This window comes from Phocoena phocoena, chromosome 1 (assembly GCF_963924675.1).
Source record: "Phocoena phocoena chromosome 1, mPhoPho1.1, whole genome shotgun sequence".
Lineage (NCBI taxonomy): Eukaryota > Metazoa > Chordata > Mammalia > Artiodactyla > Phocoenidae > Phocoena > Phocoena phocoena.
Window position 1 is genome coordinate 146,689,215 of NC_089219.1, and position 22,522 is coordinate 146,711,736.

Genomic DNA, 22,522 nt, shown 5'->3' on the forward strand with positions numbered 1-22,522 from the left:
GTGATGGTTAATTTTATGCGTCAACTTAACTGGGCCATGGGATGCCCAGATATTTGGTTAAACATTATTGTGAGTGTTTCTGTGAGGGTGTTTTTAGATGAGTTTAGCATTTAAATGAGTAGACTGAGGAAAGCAGATTGCTCTCCCTAATGTGGGTGGGCCTCATCCAATCAGTTGAAGGCCCGAATAGAACAAAAGTCTGACTCACTCCCAAATAAGAGAGAATTCCTCCTGCCTTACTGCTTTTGAGCTGGGACATTGTTTTTTTTTTTCTTGCCTTTGGGTTTGAACTGAAACACTGGCTCTTCCTTGGTCTTGAGCCTGCCAGCTTTCAGACTGGAACTTATACCATCAGTTCTCTGGGTTCTCAGGCCTTCGGACTCAAACTGGAACTATACCGCTGGCTCTCTAGGGTCTCCAACTTGCCAACTATAGACTTTGGGACTTGTCAGCCTCCACATGCACCAATTCCTTATAGTAAATCTCTGTCTGTCTTTCTGTCTCTGTCTCTCTCTCTCTATATATATATCTCCAAATGGTTCTGTTTCTCTGAGTAGCCTTGACTAATACAGTGTTAGATGTGAGACAGTACCTGCTCTATTAGATGTGTGATGTAGGAAAAGTTCCTTTGATTTTCTAAGCCCTCTTACAAGATCTATAAAAATGTGTTAATACTAGTGCCTGCCCACCTGATAGATGAGTATTAATACATGTGGTCTTGGTGGTGGTGATGCTGTCTTCATAGATGAAGAATGTTAGATATCCTAACATTTCTCAGTTTAAAATCTTCAAATCTCTGAGATCCAGATCTGGCCAATTCTTTTTGTTTGTTTTTGAGTTTTTTTTTGGCCGCGGCCTGTGGCTTATGGGATTTTAGTTCCCTGACCAGGGATTGAACCTAGGCCCTCAGCAGTGAAAGCGTGGAGTCCTAACCACTGGACTGCCAGGGAATTCCCCAGATCTGGCCAATTCTGATGCAGTCTTAGGAGATTACGTTATTTTTTTTTTGATATTTTGTCCATGCAGTGGGTTACTTTCCCAATTGTTTTGTTTGGCTTCAAAATAAGTTTTCATTTACTGAGCTTGGAAATAGTAAATAATCTGAGTCATTTATGGTTGGATGTGGAATGCACATCACTCCATTTGGCTAGAAGATCTGTGTCACTTCACTAGAGCCCTCTTAGTTGGCATTCTTAACCAGCAGGAATATAGCCAGCTGCCTGGAGGAATTAAGGAGCCTTGGCTCAATGCAGTTGCTGTCATGGAGTCCTTGCACCAGAATTTATGCACTTTTTTCAGGAGATTCCCACTTTCTGAGCCTGTCTATTCTTATGACAGATACACTTCTGGAGGAATGATGGCAAATTGACTCAGACCCACCTAGGTCCACTTCTTTATTTTATTTAACAGATCTTATCTCTCCCTCATAAGCTCCTACCCCACTGACCAGCAAGGAGAAATTTGTTAGTGGGGGGACTCTGAACCTCCCAGTTAGTATCTCAAGCTCTTCCAGTTTAGGTAGTCTTTTGGGGCAACTCGGTTTGTGTTCAGATGCCGATTCTACCCACCCCATATGCTTCTCTCCACATGGTATGTGTGGTGGAGGCAGGCACTTGCGTCACCTCTGGGACCTCAGATCCCCAGATGCAAGGCCTTATTTTCCCCCACTACTTCTTTGGATCTCTGGCAATGGCCGCTGGTCGCTGGGTGACCAGTTGATCTGTGGGGCTCAAGTCTGCAGTTGGTGAACTTATGTTCTGTTCTTTGGATCGAACAGATCTTGGTGCTCTGCCCCAACTCAGCATATATTCTCTTTCTCTCTCTGTGTGTGTGTGTGTGTGTGTGTGTGTGTGTGTGTGTATGTGTATATGTAACTTGACCTAATCGAGGCTCTCACTGGCCCTGAGTTTCCTGAACCCTCAAATTAATCTCAGGTGTGGGCAGTTTGACATGCAGCATTGGTCTACATGGTCACCCCACTCCACTCTGATAACCATCTGCTTAGGCAACTACAGCAGGAGTGGGACAGTTGGAACCTTCTGGATCCTTTCCAGACCCCATGGGAGCTGAGGGAGGCTCAGGAATGCTGACAGGACCAGCACCTTTGAGTCACCAGTGTGGTGGTCTCTCCCACCCCTGAGTCTCAAATGGAGATCCAGACACATCTCCCCTCTCCTCCTCCTCTCCTGTCCTTCCTCCTCTTCTATCATTCTGTGGAAGGAGGACTGCTCTAGAAATAGGTTGGCACACTAAATTTTAAGAAGTAAGAGGTGATAGTTTACAAGAGAGAGAAGAGACGAAACATTGGAAAGATAGACAGGAGAACCCAAGCATTTAGAGGAGGAACAATTCATTCCACCCACATCAATATTTCCTGGGGGCATCATTGTATATTACAAGGAAGAATCATAATATAGGATGACAATAATGGTAATGGTAACTCACAAAGGTCTCATTATACTTAGCATTTTTATAGGAAGGCACATCAATCTAATGTGTTGCAAAGATGTTCATAGAAATGGTCTGATCTTAGTACTTAGTGGAATAAGAAGGAGACTATGTAATATAATGATTAAAAGTACGGATTTTGAAGTCAGATAGACCAGGTTCAAATCCCAACTGTACCCTGCTGTAACTATGTCCTTAGAGAGTTTTTCATGAGTAAAATGATAAAGTCCATAACACTTCATTCAATAAAGTAATACCACCTCACAAAGATTGTTGTAAAGGTTAAAAAAAAACCCTACTTTGGTATATGATAAAGTACTTAGTACAGAGCCTGGCACAGAGTAAATTTCAGTGAATGGTACCCATTCTCATCAATACCTGGAATATCACCTATGTAGAATCCCTTAGTTCTTGATGATGTGTGATGTTATGGTATTTGTATGGGTAGCCCCCAATTTACAAATCCAGAGATTGTGCTCTGGAATGTAATTTATAGATTACTTATTTATATCTTATAAGTTGAAGAGAATCCAGAATATGCCCTTTTCCCGCCAACCAGGGCAGGGTACACATGCGGGTGCTAGGGATGGGGTAGGGAATGGGGAAGAATTTCTAAATGCTTGGGTCCTCTGGTATTAGAAGGAAATGGGTTTGTGACTGGAACTAGAATTCTTTCCTTCATTCACTCCAAGTTCTTGGATAAAGATGGAATTCTTTTGTTTTCTCCCAAGGCATATTATTTAATTGATTTGTTTGTTTGTTCAATTGAAGAATAGTTAATTTACAATATTGTGTTAGTTTTTGGTGTACAGCAAAGTGATTCAGTTATACATACATATATAAATACAATTTTTCATATTCTTTTCCATTACAGTTTATTACAGGATAGTTGGAATATAGTTCCCTGTGCTATACAGTAGGACCTTGTTTATGTACTTTATATAGAGTAGTTTGTACCTGTTAATCCCAAACTCCTGATTTATCCCTCCCTCCCATCTTTTCCCTTTGGTTCCCATAAGTTTGTTTTCTATGTCTACGAGTCTGTTTCGGTTTTGTAAATAAGTTGACTTGTATCATATTTGAGATTCGACATATAAGTGATTTCATATGATACTTGTCTTTCTCTGTCTGACTCACTTCACTTAGTATGATCATCTCTACGTCCATCCATGTTGCTGCAAATGGCATTACTTCATTCCTTTTTTTTGTAACTGAGTAATATTCCTGTGTGTGTGTGTGTGTGTGTGTGTGTGTGTGTGTGTGCGTGTGTACACCACATCTTCTTTATCCATTCGTCTGTCAGTGGACACTTAGGTCGCTTCCGTGTCTTGGCTATTGTAAATAGTGCTGCTGGGAGCACTGAGGTGCATGTATATATCCAGAGAAAACTCTAATTCAAAAGAGGGAATTCTTAGCCCTTCTATCACATAGTGAGTAAGGAGTCTTGCTATTTGGAAGCTATAATTTCTTGCTTGGGTTAGCAATGAAAGGAAACTCTTGGAATTTTATTCTATGATGAGAAATCCCCTAAGTGGATGATCAATAGGCTGATGATTCTATTTCTACTGCACTTCCTGTTCTTTGTTTCCTTTCTAAAGTCAAAGAAAATGCTAGTGGACTTGGTTTTTCCCAGATAAGGCTGTAATATGCACCCCAGGAACATTGGCAATGCTTGAGGAACAATCAATACCTTTTAAAGATGACCAGAATACTTTTATGAGACATTACAGTGATATCTGGAGCTTGAAATATATCCTGTTCTAATTTTTTTAGTAACTGAAAAATTTAAGCAATAAGTTAATCTTTTCTGATTAAATTCATTAAAAATTAAGAATATACTTATTTTTATCAAAGTAGTATATGTTCATGGTTAAAAATATCAAACTGAAAAGCTTATAAAGAAAAACAGTCATCCTATGCCTTGTCCTTTCACCCATCCTGCTCACCAGAGGCCACATTTTCTAATTTTAGCTGTTTCTTCTTGTAGTTTCTGCCAGGTCTCTAAATAACATGCATTATAGCTATTTCCAGATTTATCAATTTTAGGTATTATCTGTTGACTGCTGTTAATTTATCTGAGCTTTTAGCTTACTTTATCTACTTCCTACCCCTCATCCTAATATAATTATGTTACTCCCTCATTGGTTATCTTTGCAGCTTTAAGTGAAATATTTATACCTTTCTTTTTACTGTATCAGCTCTAGATACCATCTCATGATTGTTTTCTCTTCTCTCTCTAAGCTTATCATTTATATTTTTGCAGTGTTAGAATTGATGTGGTTATTCAGATACTTATAGTTAAATATTCCCTGCTTTGACATGTTTTTATTTTTGACATCTTTATTAGAGTATAATTGCTTTACAATGCTGTGTTAGTTTCTGCTGTATAACAAACTGAATCAGCTATATGTATACATATATCACCATATACCCTCCCTCTTGCATCTCCCTCCCACCCTCCCTATCCCACCCCTCCAGGTGGTCACAAAGCACTGAGCTGATCTCCCTGTGCTATGCGGCTGCTTCCCACTAGCTATCTGTTTTACATTTGGTAGTGTATATATGTCCATGCCACTCTCTCACTTCATCCCATCTTACCCTTCCCCCTCCCTGTGTCCTCAAGTCCATTCTCTACGTCTGCATCTTTATTCCTGTCCTGCCCCTAGGTTCTTCAGAACCACTTTTTTTTTTTTTAGATTCCATATATGTGTTAGCATACGGTATTTGTTTTTCTCTTTCTGACTTACTTCACTCTGTATGACAGAATCTAGGTCCATCCACCTCACTACAAATAACTCAATTTCGTTTCTTTTTATGGCTGAGTAATATTCCATTGTATATATGTGCCACATCTTCTTTATCCATTCATCTGTCGATGGACAGTTAGCTTGCTTCCATGTCCTGCCTATTGTAAATAGAGCTGCAGTGAACATTGTGGTACATGACTCTTTTTGAATTATGGTTTTCTCAGGGTATATGCCCAGTAGTGGGATTGCAGGGTCGTATGGTAGTTCTATTTTTAGTTTTTTAAGGAACCTCCGTACTGCTCTCCATAGTGGCTGTATCAATTTACATTCCCACCAACAGTGCAAGAGGGTTCCCTTTTCTCTACATGCTCTCCAGCATTTATTGTTTCTAGATTTTATGATGATGGCCATTCTGACTGGTGTGAGGCGATACCTCATTGCAGTTTTGATTTGTATTTTTCTAATGATTAGTGATCTTGAGCATTCTTTCATGTGTTTGTTGGCTATCTGTATATCTTCTTTGGAGAAATGTCCGTTTAGGTCTTCTGCGCATTTTTGGATTGGGTTGTTTGTTGTTTTGATATTGAGCTGCATGAGCTGCTTGTAAATTTTGGAGATTAATTCTTTGTCAGTTGTTTCATTTGGAAATATTTTCTCCCATTCGGAGGGTTGTCTTTTCATCTTGTTTATAGTTTCCTTTTCATCTTGTTTATAGTTTCCTTTGCTATGCAAAAGCTTTTAAGTTTCATCAGGTCCATTTGTTTATTTATTTATTTATTTTATTATTATTATTCTTTTGCTGTACGTGGGCCTCTCGCTGTTGTGGCCTCTCCTGTTGTGGAGCACAGGCTCTGGACGTGCAGGCCCCGTGGCCATGGCTCACGGGCCTACCTGCTCCGTGGCATGCAGGATCTTCCCGGACAGGGACACGAACCTGCATCCCCTGCATCGGCAAGCGTACTCTCAACCACTGCGCCACCAGGGAAGCCCCCTATTTTTGTTTTTATTTCCATTTCTCTAGGAGGTGGGTCAAAAAGGATCTTGCTGTGATTTGTGTCATAGAGTGTTCTGCCTATGTTTTCTTCTGAGTTTCATAGTGTCTGGCCTTACATTTAGGTCTTTAATCCATTTTGAGTTAATTTTTGTGTATGGTGTTAGGGAGTGTTCTACTTTCATTCTTTTACATGTAGCTGTCCAGTTTTCCCAGCACCACTTATTGAAGAGACTGTCTTTTCTCCATTGTATATTCATGCCTCCTTTATCAAAGATAAGGTGACCATATGTGTGTGGGTTTATCTCTGGGCTTTCTATCCTGTTCCATTGATCTATCTTTCTGTTTTTGTGCCAGTACCATACTGTCTTGATTACTGTAGCTTTGTAGTATAATCTGAAGTCAGGGAGCCTAATTCCTCCAGCTCCGTTTTTCGTTCTCAAGATTGCTTTGGCTATTCGGGGTCTTTTGTGTTTCCATACAAATTGTGAAATTTTTTGTTCTAGTTCTGTGAAAAATGCCATTGGTAATTTGATAGGGATTGCATTGAATCTGTAGATTGCTTTGGGTAGTATAGTCATTTTCACAATGTTGATTCTTCCAGTCCAAGAACATGGTATATCTCTCCAGCAGTTTATATCATCTTTACTTTCTTTCATCAGTGTCTTACAGTATTCTGCATACAGGTGTTTTGCCTCCTGAGGTAGGTTTATTCCTAGGTATTTTAATCTTTTTATTGCAATGGTAAATGGGACTGTTTCCTTAATTTCTCTTTTAGATTTTTCATCATTAGTGTATAGGAATGCAAGAGATTTCTGTGCATTAATTTTGTATCCTGCTACTTTACCAGATTCATTGATTAGCTCTAGTAGTTTTCTGGTGGCATCTTTAGGATTCTCTATGTATAGTATCATGTCATCTGCAAACAGTGACAGCTTTACTTCCTTTTTTCCGATTTGTATTCCTTTTTTTTTTTGCGGTACGCGGGCCTCACTGCTGTGGCCTCTCCCGTTGCGGAGCACAGGCTCCGGACATGCAGGCTCAGTGGCCATGGCTCACGGGCCCAGCCGCTCCACGGCATGTGGGATCTTCCCAGACTGGGGCACGAACCCGTGTCCCCTGCATCGGCAGGTGGACTCTCAACCACTGCGCCACCAGGGAAGCTCTGTATTCCTTTTATTTCTTTTTCTTCTTTGATTGCTGTGGCTCAAACTTCCAAAACTATGTTGATTAATAGTGGTGAGAGTGGGCAGCCTTGTCTTGTTCCTGATCTTAGTGGAAATGGTTTCAGTTTTTCATCATTGAGAATGATGTTGGCTGTTGGTTTGTCATACATGGCCTCTATTATGTTGAGGTAAGTTCCCTCTGTGACTACTCTCTGCAGGGTTTTTATCATAAATGGGTGTTGAATTTTGTCGAAAGCTTTTTCTGCATCTATTGAGATGATCATATGGTTTCTATTCTTCAATTTGTTAGTATGGTGTATCACATTGATTGATTTGCGTATATTGAAGAATCCTTGCTTTCCTGGAATAAACCCCACTTAAACATGGTGTGTGATCCTTTTAATGTGCTGTCGGAATCTGTTTGCTAGTATTTTGTTGAGGATTTTTGCATCTATATTCATTAGTGGCAATGGCCTGTAGTTTTCTTTCTTTGTGGCATCTTTGTCTGGTTTTGGTGTCAGGGTGATGCTGGCCTTGTGGAATGAGTTTGGGAGTGTTCCTCCCTCTGCTATATTTTGGAAGAGTTTGAGAAGCATAGGTGTTAGCTCTTCTCTAAATGTTTGATAGAATTTGCCTGTGAAGCCATCTGGTCCTGGGCTTTTGTTTGCTGGAAGGTTTTAAATCACAGTTTCAATTTCAGTGCTTGTTATTGGTCTGTTTATATTTTCTATTTCTTCCTGGTTCAGTCTCAGAAGGTTGTGCTTTTCTAACAATTTCTCCATTTCTTCCATGTTGTCCATTATATTGGCATAGAGTTGCTTGTAGTAATCTCTTATGAACCTTTGTATTTCTGCAGTGTCAGTTGTTACTTCTCCTTTTTCATTTCTAATTCTATTGATTTGAGTCTTCTCCCTTTTTTTCTTGATGAGTCTGGCTAATGGTTTATCAATTTTGTTTACGTTCTCAAAGAACCAGCTTTTAGTTTTATTGATCTTTGCTATTGTTTCCTTCATTTCTTTTTCATTTATTCCTGATCTGATCGTTATGATTTCTTTTCTTCTGCTAAGTTGGGGTTTCTTTGTTCTTCTTTCTCTAATTGCTTTAGGTGTGAGGTTAGGTTGTTTATTTGAGATGTTCTTGTTTCTGGAGGTAGGATTGTATTGCTATAAATTTCCCTTTTAGAACTGCTTTTGCTGCATCCCATAGGTTTTGGGTTGTCGTGTTTTCATTTTCATTTGTTTCTAGGTATTTTTTGATTTCCTCTTTGATTTCTTCAGTGATCTCTTGGTTAACCTCCATGTATTTGTATTTTTTCCAGATTTTTTTCCTGTAATTGATATCTAGTCTCATAGCGTTGTGGTGGGAAAAGATACTTGATACAATGTCAATTTTCTTAATTTTACCAAGGCTTGATTTGTGACCCAAGATGTGTTCTATCCTAGAGAATGTTCCATGGGCACTTGAGAAGAAAGTGTATTCTGTTGTTTTTGGATGCAATGTCCTATAAATATCAATTAAGTCCATTTTGTTTAATGTATAATTTAAAGCTCGTGTTTCCTTATTTAATTTCATTTTGGATGATCTGTCCATTTTGACTTGGTTGTAGAAATTGGAATTTAATAATGTGTTTACATGACAGTGATGTGATATAGTATGATTTGGTTTCCCTTCCTGCACAGCTTTTGTTTTCTTTGATGTTTCTAGTTTTCTTTTCTGCCCCCCAAATTATATATGTTTACTAAACTTTTTTATTTTAATTTTAACATGCCTCAGTATCTTTTTTTAAAAAAAAAATTTATTCATTCATTTATTTATTTATTGTTGGCTGCATTGGGTCTTCATTGCCGCGCGTGGGCTTTCTCTAGTTGCAGCGAGTGGGGGCTACTCTTCATTGTGGTGCACGGGCTTCTCATTGTGGTGTCTTCTCTTGTTGTGGAGCATGGGCTGTAGGTGTGTGGCCTCAGTAGTTTTGGCACACGGGCTTAGTAGTTGTGATTCGTGGGCTCTAGAGTGCAGGCTCAGTAGTTGTGGCGCGTGGGCTTAATTGCTCTGCAGCATGTGGGTTCTTCCCAGACCAGGGCTCGAACCCGTGTCCCCTGTATTGGCAGCCAGATTCTTAGCCGCTGCGCTACGAGGGAAGTCTGCCTAAGCTTTTTATGTTATTCCAGATTATCAAGAATATCATTAACTCCTGACCTCCCTTATCTCTAAATAACTTCTCTTCTGGAACTTCTGTGTTCTGAAGCATTCCGTATTGAATGTTTTCTATTAGCTTCCTTCCCTGCTTTCTATATTTGGAGCCACTTTTTTTCCCTAGTTCCCATGTTGTCTTCTTTCATGTGTTACTCCCTCATTTTGCTGATACACATCCTCAAGTAACTTCCTAAGAAAGAATATATGGGAAATAAATTTCCCAGATCTTACCTGAAGATCATATCTGAAAATATTGTTATTCTACCCTCAGATTTGATTGTTTAATTAAAAAAAAATGTCTTCTGTCCTATTGTGTTGTTCTTTCTGCTCTTCTTATTAGGATGCATGCTGTTTTTCTTGATTGATCTTCTGTGTCTTATTTTTTTATGTCTCTTTCTGTACTATACTCTGCGAGACTTTATTTTGTCTTCTAACATTTATGCTGAATTTTTAATTGTTACTTTGAATTTACAGGAGCTCTTATTCACTTTTTCATTTGTTCTCCTATGGGTCTTCCCCACCCCCACCCCCACCCAGCATCTTGTTTTTGTTTTATGGGTATATTGTCACTTGAGTCTTTCTGAGGATACTAATTAGTTTTTTTTTTTTTTTTAAGTTCTTCTTAAGAACTTAGAGAGTTAAACTGACTAGACTTCATATGAACTCAGGGATAATTCAGTGAATTTTGTACTTCTTTTAAGGCTTAGTTACTCAGTTCAAGAAACGTGAGTTTTTTCAGGGAGAGAAGACCAGCATGAAGGGTTAGTTTGTCTCCAGAATAAAGTCAGAGCTCCCTGATATTCAAGACCCTTTGCAGTCCAGTCTGTAGGCTCACCTCCCACTCATTCGTCTTCCTGGCTGCCCTGTGTGTACACCAGTCTGCTCTGTGTCCTGTGCTGCCCGACCTTTGCTCATGCTGGGTCCTCTGCCTGAAATTTTCTGTTCTTCCCACAGCCTCTTACGTTTACCAGAGGCAGGCGTCGTATTTTCAGTTCTCTATCTATTTTTATGTCATCTGTGGCAGGTACATTTTAGGCATTGAAAATGTTTAGGTGAATTTTACTCATCCTTCCAGACGAGAGCAACTTCCACTGTGACCACTCAGAGACACAGTCCTTTACCTCCCTCGAACAGAGTTAAGTATTTCATGCCCTGTTTAGTTAGTTGTATGCAGGCCTATTTGTTCTGGTAAGTTCCCGAAGGGCATGGACCATACCTTGTCAAGCTGGATATCCCAGGGTTTTGCATTGTGCTTGATATCCGATGGGAACTTGAAGTATTTGTGCATATATGGGGAGAGACAGAGGGAAGGACTGGCTGTGTATTTTTACTAAAGGCATATTTATAAGATTAGCAGGTTTGCAGATTCACTTCATGACAGTGCTGTTTTCTGTTCCTTTTCAGTATATCAAAGCATTCCCAAGAGTACATTAAGAGTAACTTACTGTATTACTCATCACAATAGATATGTACACAGATGCGTATCTTCAGCAAAGAGAAAGAAATTGAACAAATAAGTGATAGGCGCTCTCTAAATTTAGCCAGGGGTTAGAACTTTGAAGCTGTGCGTATTCATAAAATGAATCCCTCGAGTTGAAGTCCCTGCTCAGACTGACAGTAAGCGTAGCTTCCATTGCTAATAAATAAGTAAGTAAGCTCTTCTTTCATTTTAATTCTGCTACTTCCGACTGTGGAACCAATATTGTTGTTTTATCTGATGCTGAATCTCTGACCCTATGAGGCTCAGGTTGGCTGCAAGTGCTGTAGCCCATGAGGTCAGCAGTGCCCACATCACCACACCCAGGGGTTCTCAGTGAGGAATCTTACTTCAGTACACAGCTGAGCTCTGACAACTTGGAGTAAAAGGAAATTTTGAGTAGGAAATGAAGGAGCCACAGCACCCACCTTAGATTGGGGAGCCAGGTGTAGGATCCCAGGTGGCCCTGAAGGCATCTGCAGGCTGGGTGAGGGATGCAGCCATGCTCTCCCAGCAGGAAGGGGTGGATGAGCACCCCACCACCTGGTGACCACCTGCTAGTTCCCTCTCGTGTCCACTGTCAGAGGCTCAGGTGCGTGGGGTCCATCTGGATGAGGTAAGGTCTCTCTTGGCGGGGTGGGGAGCCACTGCTACAGGCCCTTTAGCTGTCAGCTTTCCTGGTGGCTGAAACCACCAAGCAGAGACATCACCTTTCACCAAGATTGCTCACACTGGAAGGGGCTGCAGCAGACTGTGAGGGCACAGTGAGGTAGGGCCCATCCTTTTGGACCACCAGAAAGGAACAGGTATCCAGGTACGCTGTGTAGCTGGAGCACTGCAGAGAGTCTTCTCAAAGCTGGTGGCAGCTAAGCTGCCCCCTCAAATCTAAGAGCTTTCGAATGTTTGCAAGTGTTAATAAACAAACCAAAAGTCGGAAAAAAGAGTAGATTATGGTATTTAGCTATTCCTCCTGCCTCTCCTTCCTCTATTCCTTCCCACATAGATAGGAAAGGATGGTTACCCATATTGTGCATAAACTGTAAATGCTGTACTAGAACAAAATTAACCTCCCAATTAAATGAGGACATTACATGTCACCATTATTCCACATAGTGTACATATATAAACAAAACCCCCTCCAGTTTACAACAAAGGAAGGGTCTGTATGTGTGTCCTTTCATTCCTTTTTTTGGTCGGGGGGAGGTGTGGAAGGGGTGATTATTCTGTGGAGGGGAGAGAGCCAAGCCAAAATAATGATTATATTGAAGTTCTGGATGTTATTTGCTTAAGGTCTTGAAAAGAGAAGAGGGACACTTGATTTCCTGAGCACAAAAGGTATCGAAGACTTCTGATCTTTAAAAATGTGGAAAGTGGTGAGAACACGCTAAATAGCCCAACATATCTAGCTTACTTAATCCCCATATCACAAGTGAATGGTGGGCTGGTGCTCCATGAAAGAGCTCTGAAATGTGCTTTCTGTGGCTCCATGATTTCAAAATCAGTAAGAAGGTTTTTGTCATTGCCAGCATCTTGATCAGGTTCTATGGAGCCCTAGCATTAGGAAGGTCTAAGTCACTTCTTTATGGAGAGGAAGACTCTCTGGTGTGTGTATTCCAGGAGGCAACCTGCTGTCCCCTTGCCTTTCTAAGAAGGCCTTCTCCTCCAAGGATCAGCAAATATTAATCAGGGTGAATAAGGCCAGTTTGTAGCTTCTGCCCAAAAGACTGACAGGGCCAAGATGCTGGATGGAGCCCAGAAGAAATTACTTTTGGATTCTCTCTGGCTCCACATTACCAGCATAATCTCACAGAGATGAAAAATTAGGACTTGAGTATGTCTTATGGAAATCACTGGATTTCTGCTGAAAACGTTGGTTGGTTGGTTAAGCATGCTTCCTTTGGAGTACAGAAACCTCAGCATTTGCATTCCAAATATTCAGTTCTAAAGCTCTGTTCTTCTGTATTCCTCAGAGGGCCGTTTTGGAGGGAAACAAAAATACCTGGATTGGTTATTATTTATGTCCTCATTGAATCTCAACTAATGTCTTGCCTCATATGCCCTTTTCTTTTCTCCTTCCCCTTCTTCTTCTTCTTCTTTTTTAACAGATACTAATTTTGTGTTGGGGAATGCCCAGATAGTGGACTGGCCTATCGTGTACAGCAATGATGGATTTTGCAAGCTGTCTGGCTATCACAGGGCGGAAGTGATGCAAAAAAGCAGTACCTGCAGGTATTTATGTTTGGGGTTCTGTTCAACACTCTATCATGGTATCTTTTTGGAAAAAGAAACTGGCTTACTCAGCTTGGGAATTTCCTTTCATGCAGCGTTCATTCAGGAATATTGCACGATCATCTCTAGTTCACACACTGTACTGGGAAAATCAAAGAAGATCTAAAACATAGTCCCTACAGCTAATGAATTTACAGTCAGTGAGATGGGAGAAAACCTAGAAAAACTCAGGAAAGTCATTTTATCAATAAAATGTGAACTCAATTTTATGAGGGTTTAGATGCAAATTATGTGAAAGAAGATTAAATGAAATCAAATGAAATGGATGATTTTAGATGATTAAATTAATTTTAAAACACGTATGGCTGCTTTTTAAGAATCAACAGCATGTTGGAGGCAAGGGCCTTGTTCATAGGGCTTTTCATCAGAAAACGAGAAGAGAACCATGTCTTGCTGCCTTGCTGCTGTCACATCTCTCTCTGATCACTGACTCAAAGGCAGAAGCAAAGGGTGCTGTGCAGCTTGTGCATTTGACAGGGTTCCTAACCAAGCAGCACTCTTGGGCCGTGGCACTAGGAAAGCTCTTTTAGAGCATCTTCAAGGTGTCCTGCGGAGCATGTGACCCGGACCCTGCGCCGCCCCAACAAGGTCTTGGCTCCACAGCCTTTGGCGCCTCTCACTCCTCACCTTCCTCAGAGTCTTCTGTCTTCAGTGGTGTTCGCATGCAGTGGAATCATTTTCCTAAACCTGCTACACCCAAAAGTGAACTCATCTCCAAAGGGTGGAAAAACCCATCTGACCCAGTCATAGTCTTTGGTTCTCAGAAGTTGCATTTTCTTGATATTAAATCAGCCAAGTAACTCATTTGGTGAAAAGTATTAAATGTTTTGAAAATATTATCATTTTCTTAAATTTTAGGTTTTTGGGACTGGGAAATGGAAAATTTAAGATTTCCTCAAAGGAGAGGGGTGGGATAGGGAGGGTGGGAGGGAGATGCAAGAGGGAGGAGATATGGGGATATACGTATATGTAGAGCTGATTCACTTTGTTATAAAGCAGAAACTAACACACCATTGTAAAGCAATTATACTCTAATAAAGGTGTTGAAAAAAAAGATTCCCTCAAAGGTTTAAAAATTATGACTCAAGTATTATGATAGAATTCTCTTATATTCTTGGTGTGCTGTTATCCTCTTGAGTATCTGTGTATCTGCATCTGTGTCTCCATCTGTACGGGCACGTACACAATCAGAACACACTGGGAGAGTGAGCTCGCTTTTTCGTGTGACTTGAGCAGCCTTTCCTTACCTTTCTTGCTTCTTATTGGCTATAATCAGACACTTTAAGAAAATCAGATAAGAGAACTGGATAATTTAGCCAACTTTCTTTTACGCGCAACTCTAAGAAACTTATTTAATTCCCTGAAGGTGTCCCTTCTCTAGAAGGAAAGTAAACATGCCTTTGTGTTAGCCACATCCCTAATTGCTCAGAAGCCTTTTGGCTGATTTCTTGCATTGCAGGCATCTGAAATCTAATGTCCAGACAAAGGAAATGTACACCTACCACTAAACTACAACTTGAAAAATTACATAAGAGTAAGGAAAGCTGGGCATAATTACGGCACTTCATTTATTTGAAGACTTCACTTTGCAGGGATTGGTTTTACCTTGTGAAGGAAATTGCCAACCTATACAACCATCACATAAGTCACTTATCTAGCAAATCCATTCAGAAAGGGAAAGTGGGAGGAAGCTAAAAAGGCCTTAGAGTAAAACCAGCTAAGTAAAATGGTTATAGAGCTTAAGTTTTTACCTCCTGGGAGAAAGAAATCCTCTCGTTCTCAGGCATGGCTAATTTAGCCTTGATCTATCCTTCTTTTTAAAGGTAATTCACCAAGCTCAGTTATCTGTTTTCCTGGTTTATAGACGAAGAACACAGCCCCAAAGCAGAGTACTACATGAGATGGGCTCACGGGGAACCACAGATAATAGCATCTCTCGGTGGGCTGGGAAGGAACGTGATAACAAAAGTGACGCAGAATTCATAAAGTCAATAGCTAGGGCACTTTTCTTGCAGGGTGCTGGAAAGTGGAAGCTCACAGTAAGCCCACGGCTGTTCCAGAATCAAGCTGAGCATGGCGCTTGACTTGGTAGTTCAGGAACTGTGCTTGATAGCTTCTGAGGTTCTTGTTCTGAAATTCTGTGATTCTATGACTCAAGGCATCAAGAAAAAGCCAAATTGCACAGTTAGGTATGCGCAGTTTTAGAAGACAGGTTGTGCATTGTTTGGGAACCCACGCTGCTGCTTCTATACATTACATAAGCCTTGAGGGCTGAGCATGGCTGTCCTTCCTTGTTGGTGTCGTCTGAAGGCCTGGGGTGGGCAGGGGACATGCTTGGGGGGCGTCCATGGGCAGCCTTTGTTGGAGGACTGGCTTTTCCAGCCCCATTAAGGGATGGTTTCTCTCCTCTCACGTTTTGTTAGTGTCGCTCTGCCTAGTTGTTGGGAATGTTATCCCGTTCCTAGAGGGAAAAACCTTGGTCTTCAGACCATATTCAGTGTGCGGACCCAAGAAAATGGACAGTCCCGGCAGTTTTCCTGCCTCTGCTGAGAACCAGTATTAGTAGGCAGAAGCTTCTACTATCGAGAGGTTTTCTCTAATTTTTTTTCAGGATGCTTATTTACCCTGTTAGTTTACTTTTCTCCAAATTGTGAGGAGTGTGGAGAAGTATTAGAAAGAATTTATAGAATTTTATCATCTGGATTTATTCAACCCAGAGCTCTTTTTTCTTTTTTAGTGGTGGGGTAGGAAAAAGAGCTGCACAGACAGTGGCTGAATCTTCTGTTTGCTGAATCTTCTTTTCTTTCCTTAGCTACAGTATGTCTTGATGTTTAGAGCATCAAATTGCGCCCTTTTTCTTGTTTGGTGACTTTTTGTGTTTTTTTTTCCCTATTCTTTTGTTTAATTTGTTAGGAATTAGAGGAGGAAAAGTCTGTGGTCCAGATTTATTCTGCCATCCTTCTCAGGACGTCTCTCAGAATTGTATTTCTAAAATGCGGATCTCGTTATGTAACTCTTTTGCCTGAAACCCTGCAGGGGCCCTCCCTGCATTGCTTTCGGGAGAAAGTTTAAATGACTTCACCTGACCTGTAATGCCGTGATCTCCCCCATGATCTGGCCCTTGCTTACCTCTCCATATTACCTGTTGCTAATTTTCCCCTTACTGTCTACATTCCAGACATATGGAACTGAACCGTATTCAGGTTCCAGAATTAACCTTCCTCTCACCTCTGTGCCTTTGCACATGCTTATCTTTTGCGTAGAATGTTCCTTTCCCTCCTTTTCTCAGCAGATTTCCAGCTGCTCTTTAGATCTCTTTTGTTCTTGCCTCTGGGAAGCCTTTTCTGACCACTCAGACAGTGCTCTGTGCCTATTCTTAGTGTTGTAATTCCTCATGTGTTGGTCATACTGTTCTCTAATCTACTGTTTCCTGATCTACTGTTTCCTAGTGTGTCTCATTAGACTGTCAGTTTTGGGGGGACAAGGATGGAGTCTTGATTCCAGCTCAATCAGTAAATCGTTTTGGATTGAACAAATGTTTTCATTGTGTATGTGTGTGTGTGTGTGTGTGTTCCACAGTGCAAAGCACAGTGCTGGGTGTAGAGCAGGTATTTAATAGATGCTTGTAGAATAATAAATACTTGTTCATCTAACTTGGGCTGTTTGGTTGCTTTGCAGTTTTATGTACGGGGAGCTGACTGATAAAGACACCATTGAAAAGGTGCGGCAAACATTTGAGAACTATGAGATGAATTCCTTTGAAATTTTGATGTACAAGAAGAACAGTGAGTATTCAGACCATTCTGAACCATACCTTGATGTGCTTGGAAGAGTAAAATATCTCCTCTTTCTCTGTTGCTGTCTTAGGTTTTCTTTTCTCCCATCAGCTAAATGTCGTTCCTTGAAGCCAGTGTGTTTGTTGGGGTAAATGGTATGGATGAGCATTTGTACTTGTCACTAACCAATTAAGACTTCTTGATCTCTCTTCTGCCCAGAGTTAGTGTTTTTCCTATTGGTTTCCTTATGTTGAGTTGTTGGCCTAAGGCACTTGTAGACTTTAAGGCTTCTTAGGTGGGGAGGGAGGAGGTGGGTTAGAATCTCTGTCCAGATCACATTTGTATCTATCTCCCTTTAGCACAGTGGGTAACACCAGTAGATGCCCAATTAAGAGTTTCTAAATAAAATTTTGTTTCACTGGTGACCCCAGTTTTCTGTCAGAGACAGTATTAATCAAATACTGTAATCACTGTTAGTCAAAATGTATTGTTAATTGGTATTTGTTTTGTGTATAATAACTTCCACAAATATATTAATGAAGAATCTAGGTCAATAGCTATACACAAGTATAGAACTTGCTTTCTCTTAGCACTTTCCTGTTGAATGGAGATTAATTGTATTGGAAGTATGGGAAGTGGGCTGTATGGAAACATAGCCATAGCAGGGCTGCAGAGGTGTTGAAGAGTGCTTTGTTTTTAAAATTTAATTTAATTTTTATTTGTTTTTTATTTTTGGCTGTGTTGGGTCTTTGTTGCTGTGTGCGGGCTTTTCTCTAGTTGCATTGAGTGGGGGCTACTCTTTGTTGCGGTGCAAAGGCTTCTCTGGCTTCTCTTGTTGCAGAGCATGGGCTCTAGGCACGCAGGCTTCAGTAGCTGTGGCACGCAGGCTTAGTAGTTGTGGCTTGCGGGCTCTAGAGCGCAGGCTCAGTAGTTGTGGTGCACGGGCTTAGTTGATCCACGGCACGTGGGATCTTCCCGAACCAGGGCTCGAACTCATGTCCTCTGCATTGGCAGGCAGATTCTTATCCACTGCGCCACCAGGGAAGCCCGAGTGCTTGGTTTTTAAAAACACTATTTGGTTGTAAGGAATCCTGTTCTTTATATGTAGGATTGAACTCAGTAGGTCATTGGTTCACTAGAACATTCCCAGGATACGTGTTTATTTTGGTGGCATTCAGGATGATATGTTTTGCTCTGGAAAGCAGTGGGCACATGTGGCTTTTATCTGGAAGGAGCTCGGACTTTTTTTCAGTCTGGAGTGTTGGTGCAGGCAACGGAGAGGACTCTTTACTTGGTGGCCAGTGCAGACGCTGAGCTGAGAGATTAGCTTTGGGCATCAGCAACTCTGAGAGGGTTGGTCCTGCACTTTCACACTAGAGTTGCTGCCTTGTTCCATTTCACCTCCTCAGCCAGTAGGTCTAGTTCCTACCTCGAGACCTACCCTAGTTCCTACCCTGAGACATTTTGCCAAATAGGCCTGAGAGGAATGAGGTGAAAGACTGTGACTGGCTCCGTGCCAGCCCTTCCTCTACGGGGGACACAACTCAAAGCAACAGCTGTTCCCAGGAGCACGCCAGCAGTGCCTTTGCATGGGAGGGGAGGGGTCTGCCCATGTGCCCAGAGCTAAGGGAGTGAGTTAAAGGTTTCCCACACTGGTAGCTTTGTATCCTGAACAGTGTGGATTTCCCCACGTCACAGACTATTAATCAGGTAGGCGTATCACAAAGATAATGCCTTGCGTTTATACTTTGCTTCAGAGTTTTCAAGCTTCATTAGACCATGCATTTAACTTGCTCAAAGTCAACTATACATGTTGGGCATAAAAGGAAGAGAGAGGGAAACATAATTAAAACTGAATTAGTGATTCCACTTGCTATTCTCTTCAGTGGGCATGTACCCCAGAGTGAGTATGAGACGGCAGGGGGGAAACTGCTGTTCCCTCAGCTGCCTCGGGGGCTGAAGGCCTCGTACTGTGAGTATCTCATCGCACTGAGGGTGATTCTGGTACTTCCGGTTCTGTACGTTAGGTAGACATGGCCTAGGCATGGAAGCCAGTCAGTTCAACTGATGTTTTTACCAAAGAATCAGCATCTCTTCCCTCCCTGGAGGTTGTGGTGGGCTTATTGAGAGAGACGCATGCCAGTCTCCAGAGTGGCATGTCAGCCTGGGCATGGACTCTACTTCATGGGTGATGTGAAGGCATTCTCCAGAGCAATTGTGGTCATATGCAACTTTTACCCTACCCTTTGATTTTAGAAAATACACTCTGTGGAAGGTATGATGCCACTCTATTTAAAAATGTTGAGAGAGCCCTGTGAAGTAGTCATGGCTGACGTTACGTATCTCCATTGTATAACAAGGTAAATTCCTCACCCGAGGTCATGCAGAGCCAGGACCTGGTTTCCAGTGCTTGCTCCGTGGCTGTTCTTTCCAGACGGGGTTGGTTTTAGTCGGGGCACAAGGCAGGAACACCACATATGGTGGTGCAGGCTATACCCTGCATGGGGGCAACCAGAAACCAGTTTGCTTGCTAGGTCCTCAGTGCACCCTGGCCTAGAATTGCATCTGTGCTGAGGGAGGAACTTCTCTTTCTAATTTACACAAGGATGTCCAGTGGGCTGGCAGGGGTTTCGTCCAAGGCTAAGCCTGTGCATAAAACATGAAGCAGACGTGGATGCAGACAGTGTTGGTTTCTTCCTAGGAACCTGTTCACTGTCCCCAACTCCTCCAAATCTACCCTCACCCGAGGAATTTAGAAACTTTAAATTATTTTTTAAGCCTGGGTATTTTACAGTTGCACCAAATTCTATGTTTTTGTTAATGGCTTTTTACTGACCAACTACAGGCATACCTCAGAGATATTGTAGGTTGGGTTCCACAAATTTTTTGGTTTTCCAGTGCATGTAAAAGTTGTTATAGTGGTATACTGTAAACATAGCTGTCTGTTAAGTGTGCGGTAGCATAATGTCTATAAAAAAACAATGTGTATGCCTTAATTAAAATTAATTCATTTTTTGCTAAAAAATGCTAATCATCATATGAGCCTTCAGGGAGTTGTAATCTTTTTGCTGTAGAGGGTTTGAAATATTGCGAGAATTACCAAAATGTGACACAGAGACATGACGTGAACCAATGCTGTTGGAAAAATGGTGCCAATAGACTTTCTCAATGCAGGGCTGCTACAGACTTTCAACTTGTTAAAAAATAAATGTGGTGTCTGTGAAGCACAATAAAGCGAGGTCTGACTATACTCTGTCAGACACTAGGCTTGCTCCTAGGAACGCTCCTCTGCTCCCACAGTGTTTGCAGGGGTCGGGGGCCACATCACAGTATAGAGCTGTAAGTGTTTTGATGGTGGCACCACATGGGGGGTGTCCCTTCACCCTAACTTAGGAGGTCAGGGAAGGAAGTCTTCCTAGCAGGCAGGAAATTCATGTGGAAGCTGAAGGATAGTGGGGAGTTAGGCAGAGAGAAGGGCAAAGAGTGTCCCAGGCTGATGAAAGGCACGTGGAGAGGGCAATAGGGGAGAGCAGCGCTGACATTTGAAGAAACGCAAAGCAGGGCTCCTCAGACTTTGACAGGATATATAACATCACCTGCAAATCAAAAAAAGTATATACTTGTATTCAGTAGGTCTGCAGAAGGGCCCAAGATTCTGCTCCAGGTGATGCTAATGCCGCTGGTCCAAGAATCACACTCTGAGTAGCAAGGACAGAAAGCAGCTGCAGTGAAGGCTGACTTCCATGCCTACAGGGTGTGTCTATACCCGGCTGGATCCCCTGCACCCAGCACAGTGCCTGACCCAGAAGGTGTTCCACCTGAACTCATGGAGTAATTGAATAAATCTGTAAATGCATGGGTCACCAGCGTAGCTGGAGAGGTTGAGAAGGGCCGATCGTGCAGCCACGTTAAAGAGTTTAGAATTTGTCTTAAGAGCAGAGGTGGTGGGGACAGAGGGTGGCCTGAGAGGCGTTGAGCGGTTTTAAGCAGGGTTAAGTGTGTAATAGGAAGATTTTCATTTCAGAAAGATGACTCCATTAGAGAGTGGAGATGGAATGCATTGTAGGAGACCAGAGGTGGGAGACGCGTTAGGAATCACCATTGTGGCCTGCTGGGGGAGCGGTGGGGAAGAGGCAGCTGAGAAGGAGAGGTGTCCGGGGAAATGGGAGGAGGCTGAGCCTAGGGACTTGCCAGTGGAGCCCACTGACTGGCAAGTGTCTAGCACACAGCCCAGCCCAGAGGAGGCACTCGGCCCATGTTTGCTGAGTGACTTTGAAAGGAACTTGACAGTTACCAAGAAACAGATGAGTGACCCAAGAGTATGTGATTCACAGTGAGGGCTTCAGAGCCAAGGAGCAAGCCTCGTGGGGCTGAACTGACCGGCTGGCCCGGGAGGAGCAGACTGAACAGAGATGGATGGGAGGAGAGAGAGGAGGAGGCAGGTTTGCTGCTACTTTCACAATTTGTAGTTCAATAGATTGAAACTTTCAGCATTTTAAAGCAGTATGGAGTCCCGTGGGGGAAATGTCACCCCATTTGAGACTTTAAAATGTGAAATGTCATCATTTAAAGGAAGGTTTTTTTTCTTTTTTCTCTGATTTTTAAATGAATGCATTTTTACTATGGAGAACACGTATGAAGGCTTAAAGAAGAAAATCAATCACCCTAAAGACTCAAAGACTTGGAGAAATACTACCATCCTATTAACATTTTGGTGTTTTGTCTTGCACATGTTACATAGTTGAGACTTTGACATGTATGCAATTTGAAATTGTACATTTATTTAATTTTTTTATCATAAAAATATCCTTATCATTAAAATTCCCCATAAATATAATTTAGAAGGAATTTTATTAACACTTCCTTTATTGTTGGATATTTATGAGGCTCTAAATTTTCTTGATTAAATATAATGTTGAGGTGAAGATCTTCATGCAAAGATATTAGTTGACATTCTGAAATATTTCCTAGAAGTTGAAAATTACTGTGTTAAAGAATGTGAACCAAGGTTCCTGAGACATTTTGCCAAATTGTGTTCCAGAATTGAATGCATTTCCAAGTTCACTTGCAGACTGTGAGTGTCTGACTCATTGAATTGCTCTAGCACCAAACAGATTGCCTATAATTACATTTTTTTGTTTAATGAGTATTTTTAATGCTAGTGAGAGTGAAGTATTTTTCCTATTTAATATCCATTTAAAATTACTTTTTTATGTTAATTGTTCAGATTCTTTGCCCATATGTTCTATTTAATTCTTGTGATTTTCTTTATAAACTCTTAATAAATTGTTTTGATTCTCCCCCCTCCCATTCTTTAGTATTTACAAGGATAACTTTGTAGAAAGGATCCGCTAGTGATAGGCATTCATGCTTATTTTAACTTTTGGGGAGTTGGAAGTAATTAGCAGAAGGCTTCATGGTGTGTTTTGGAATGA

General features: G+C 41.4%; 1 protein-coding gene across 2 annotated transcripts in view; it reads left to right on the forward strand.

Moving 5' to 3' along the window:
* KCNH1 (potassium voltage-gated channel subfamily H member 1) overlaps nucleotides 1–22,522 on the forward strand; it is a 416,350-nt gene that overhangs the window by 17,656 nt on the left and 376,172 nt on the right. For both annotated transcript variants that reach the window (XM_065875181.1, XM_065875191.1), the window contains exons 2-3: nucleotides 13,128–13,251; nucleotides 16,990–17,096. In XM_065875181.1, coding sequence (XP_065731253.1) covers nucleotides 13,128–13,251; nucleotides 16,990–17,096 — 231 coding nt within the window. The remainder of the gene's footprint in view (nucleotides 1–13,127; nucleotides 13,252–16,989; nucleotides 17,097–22,522) is intronic.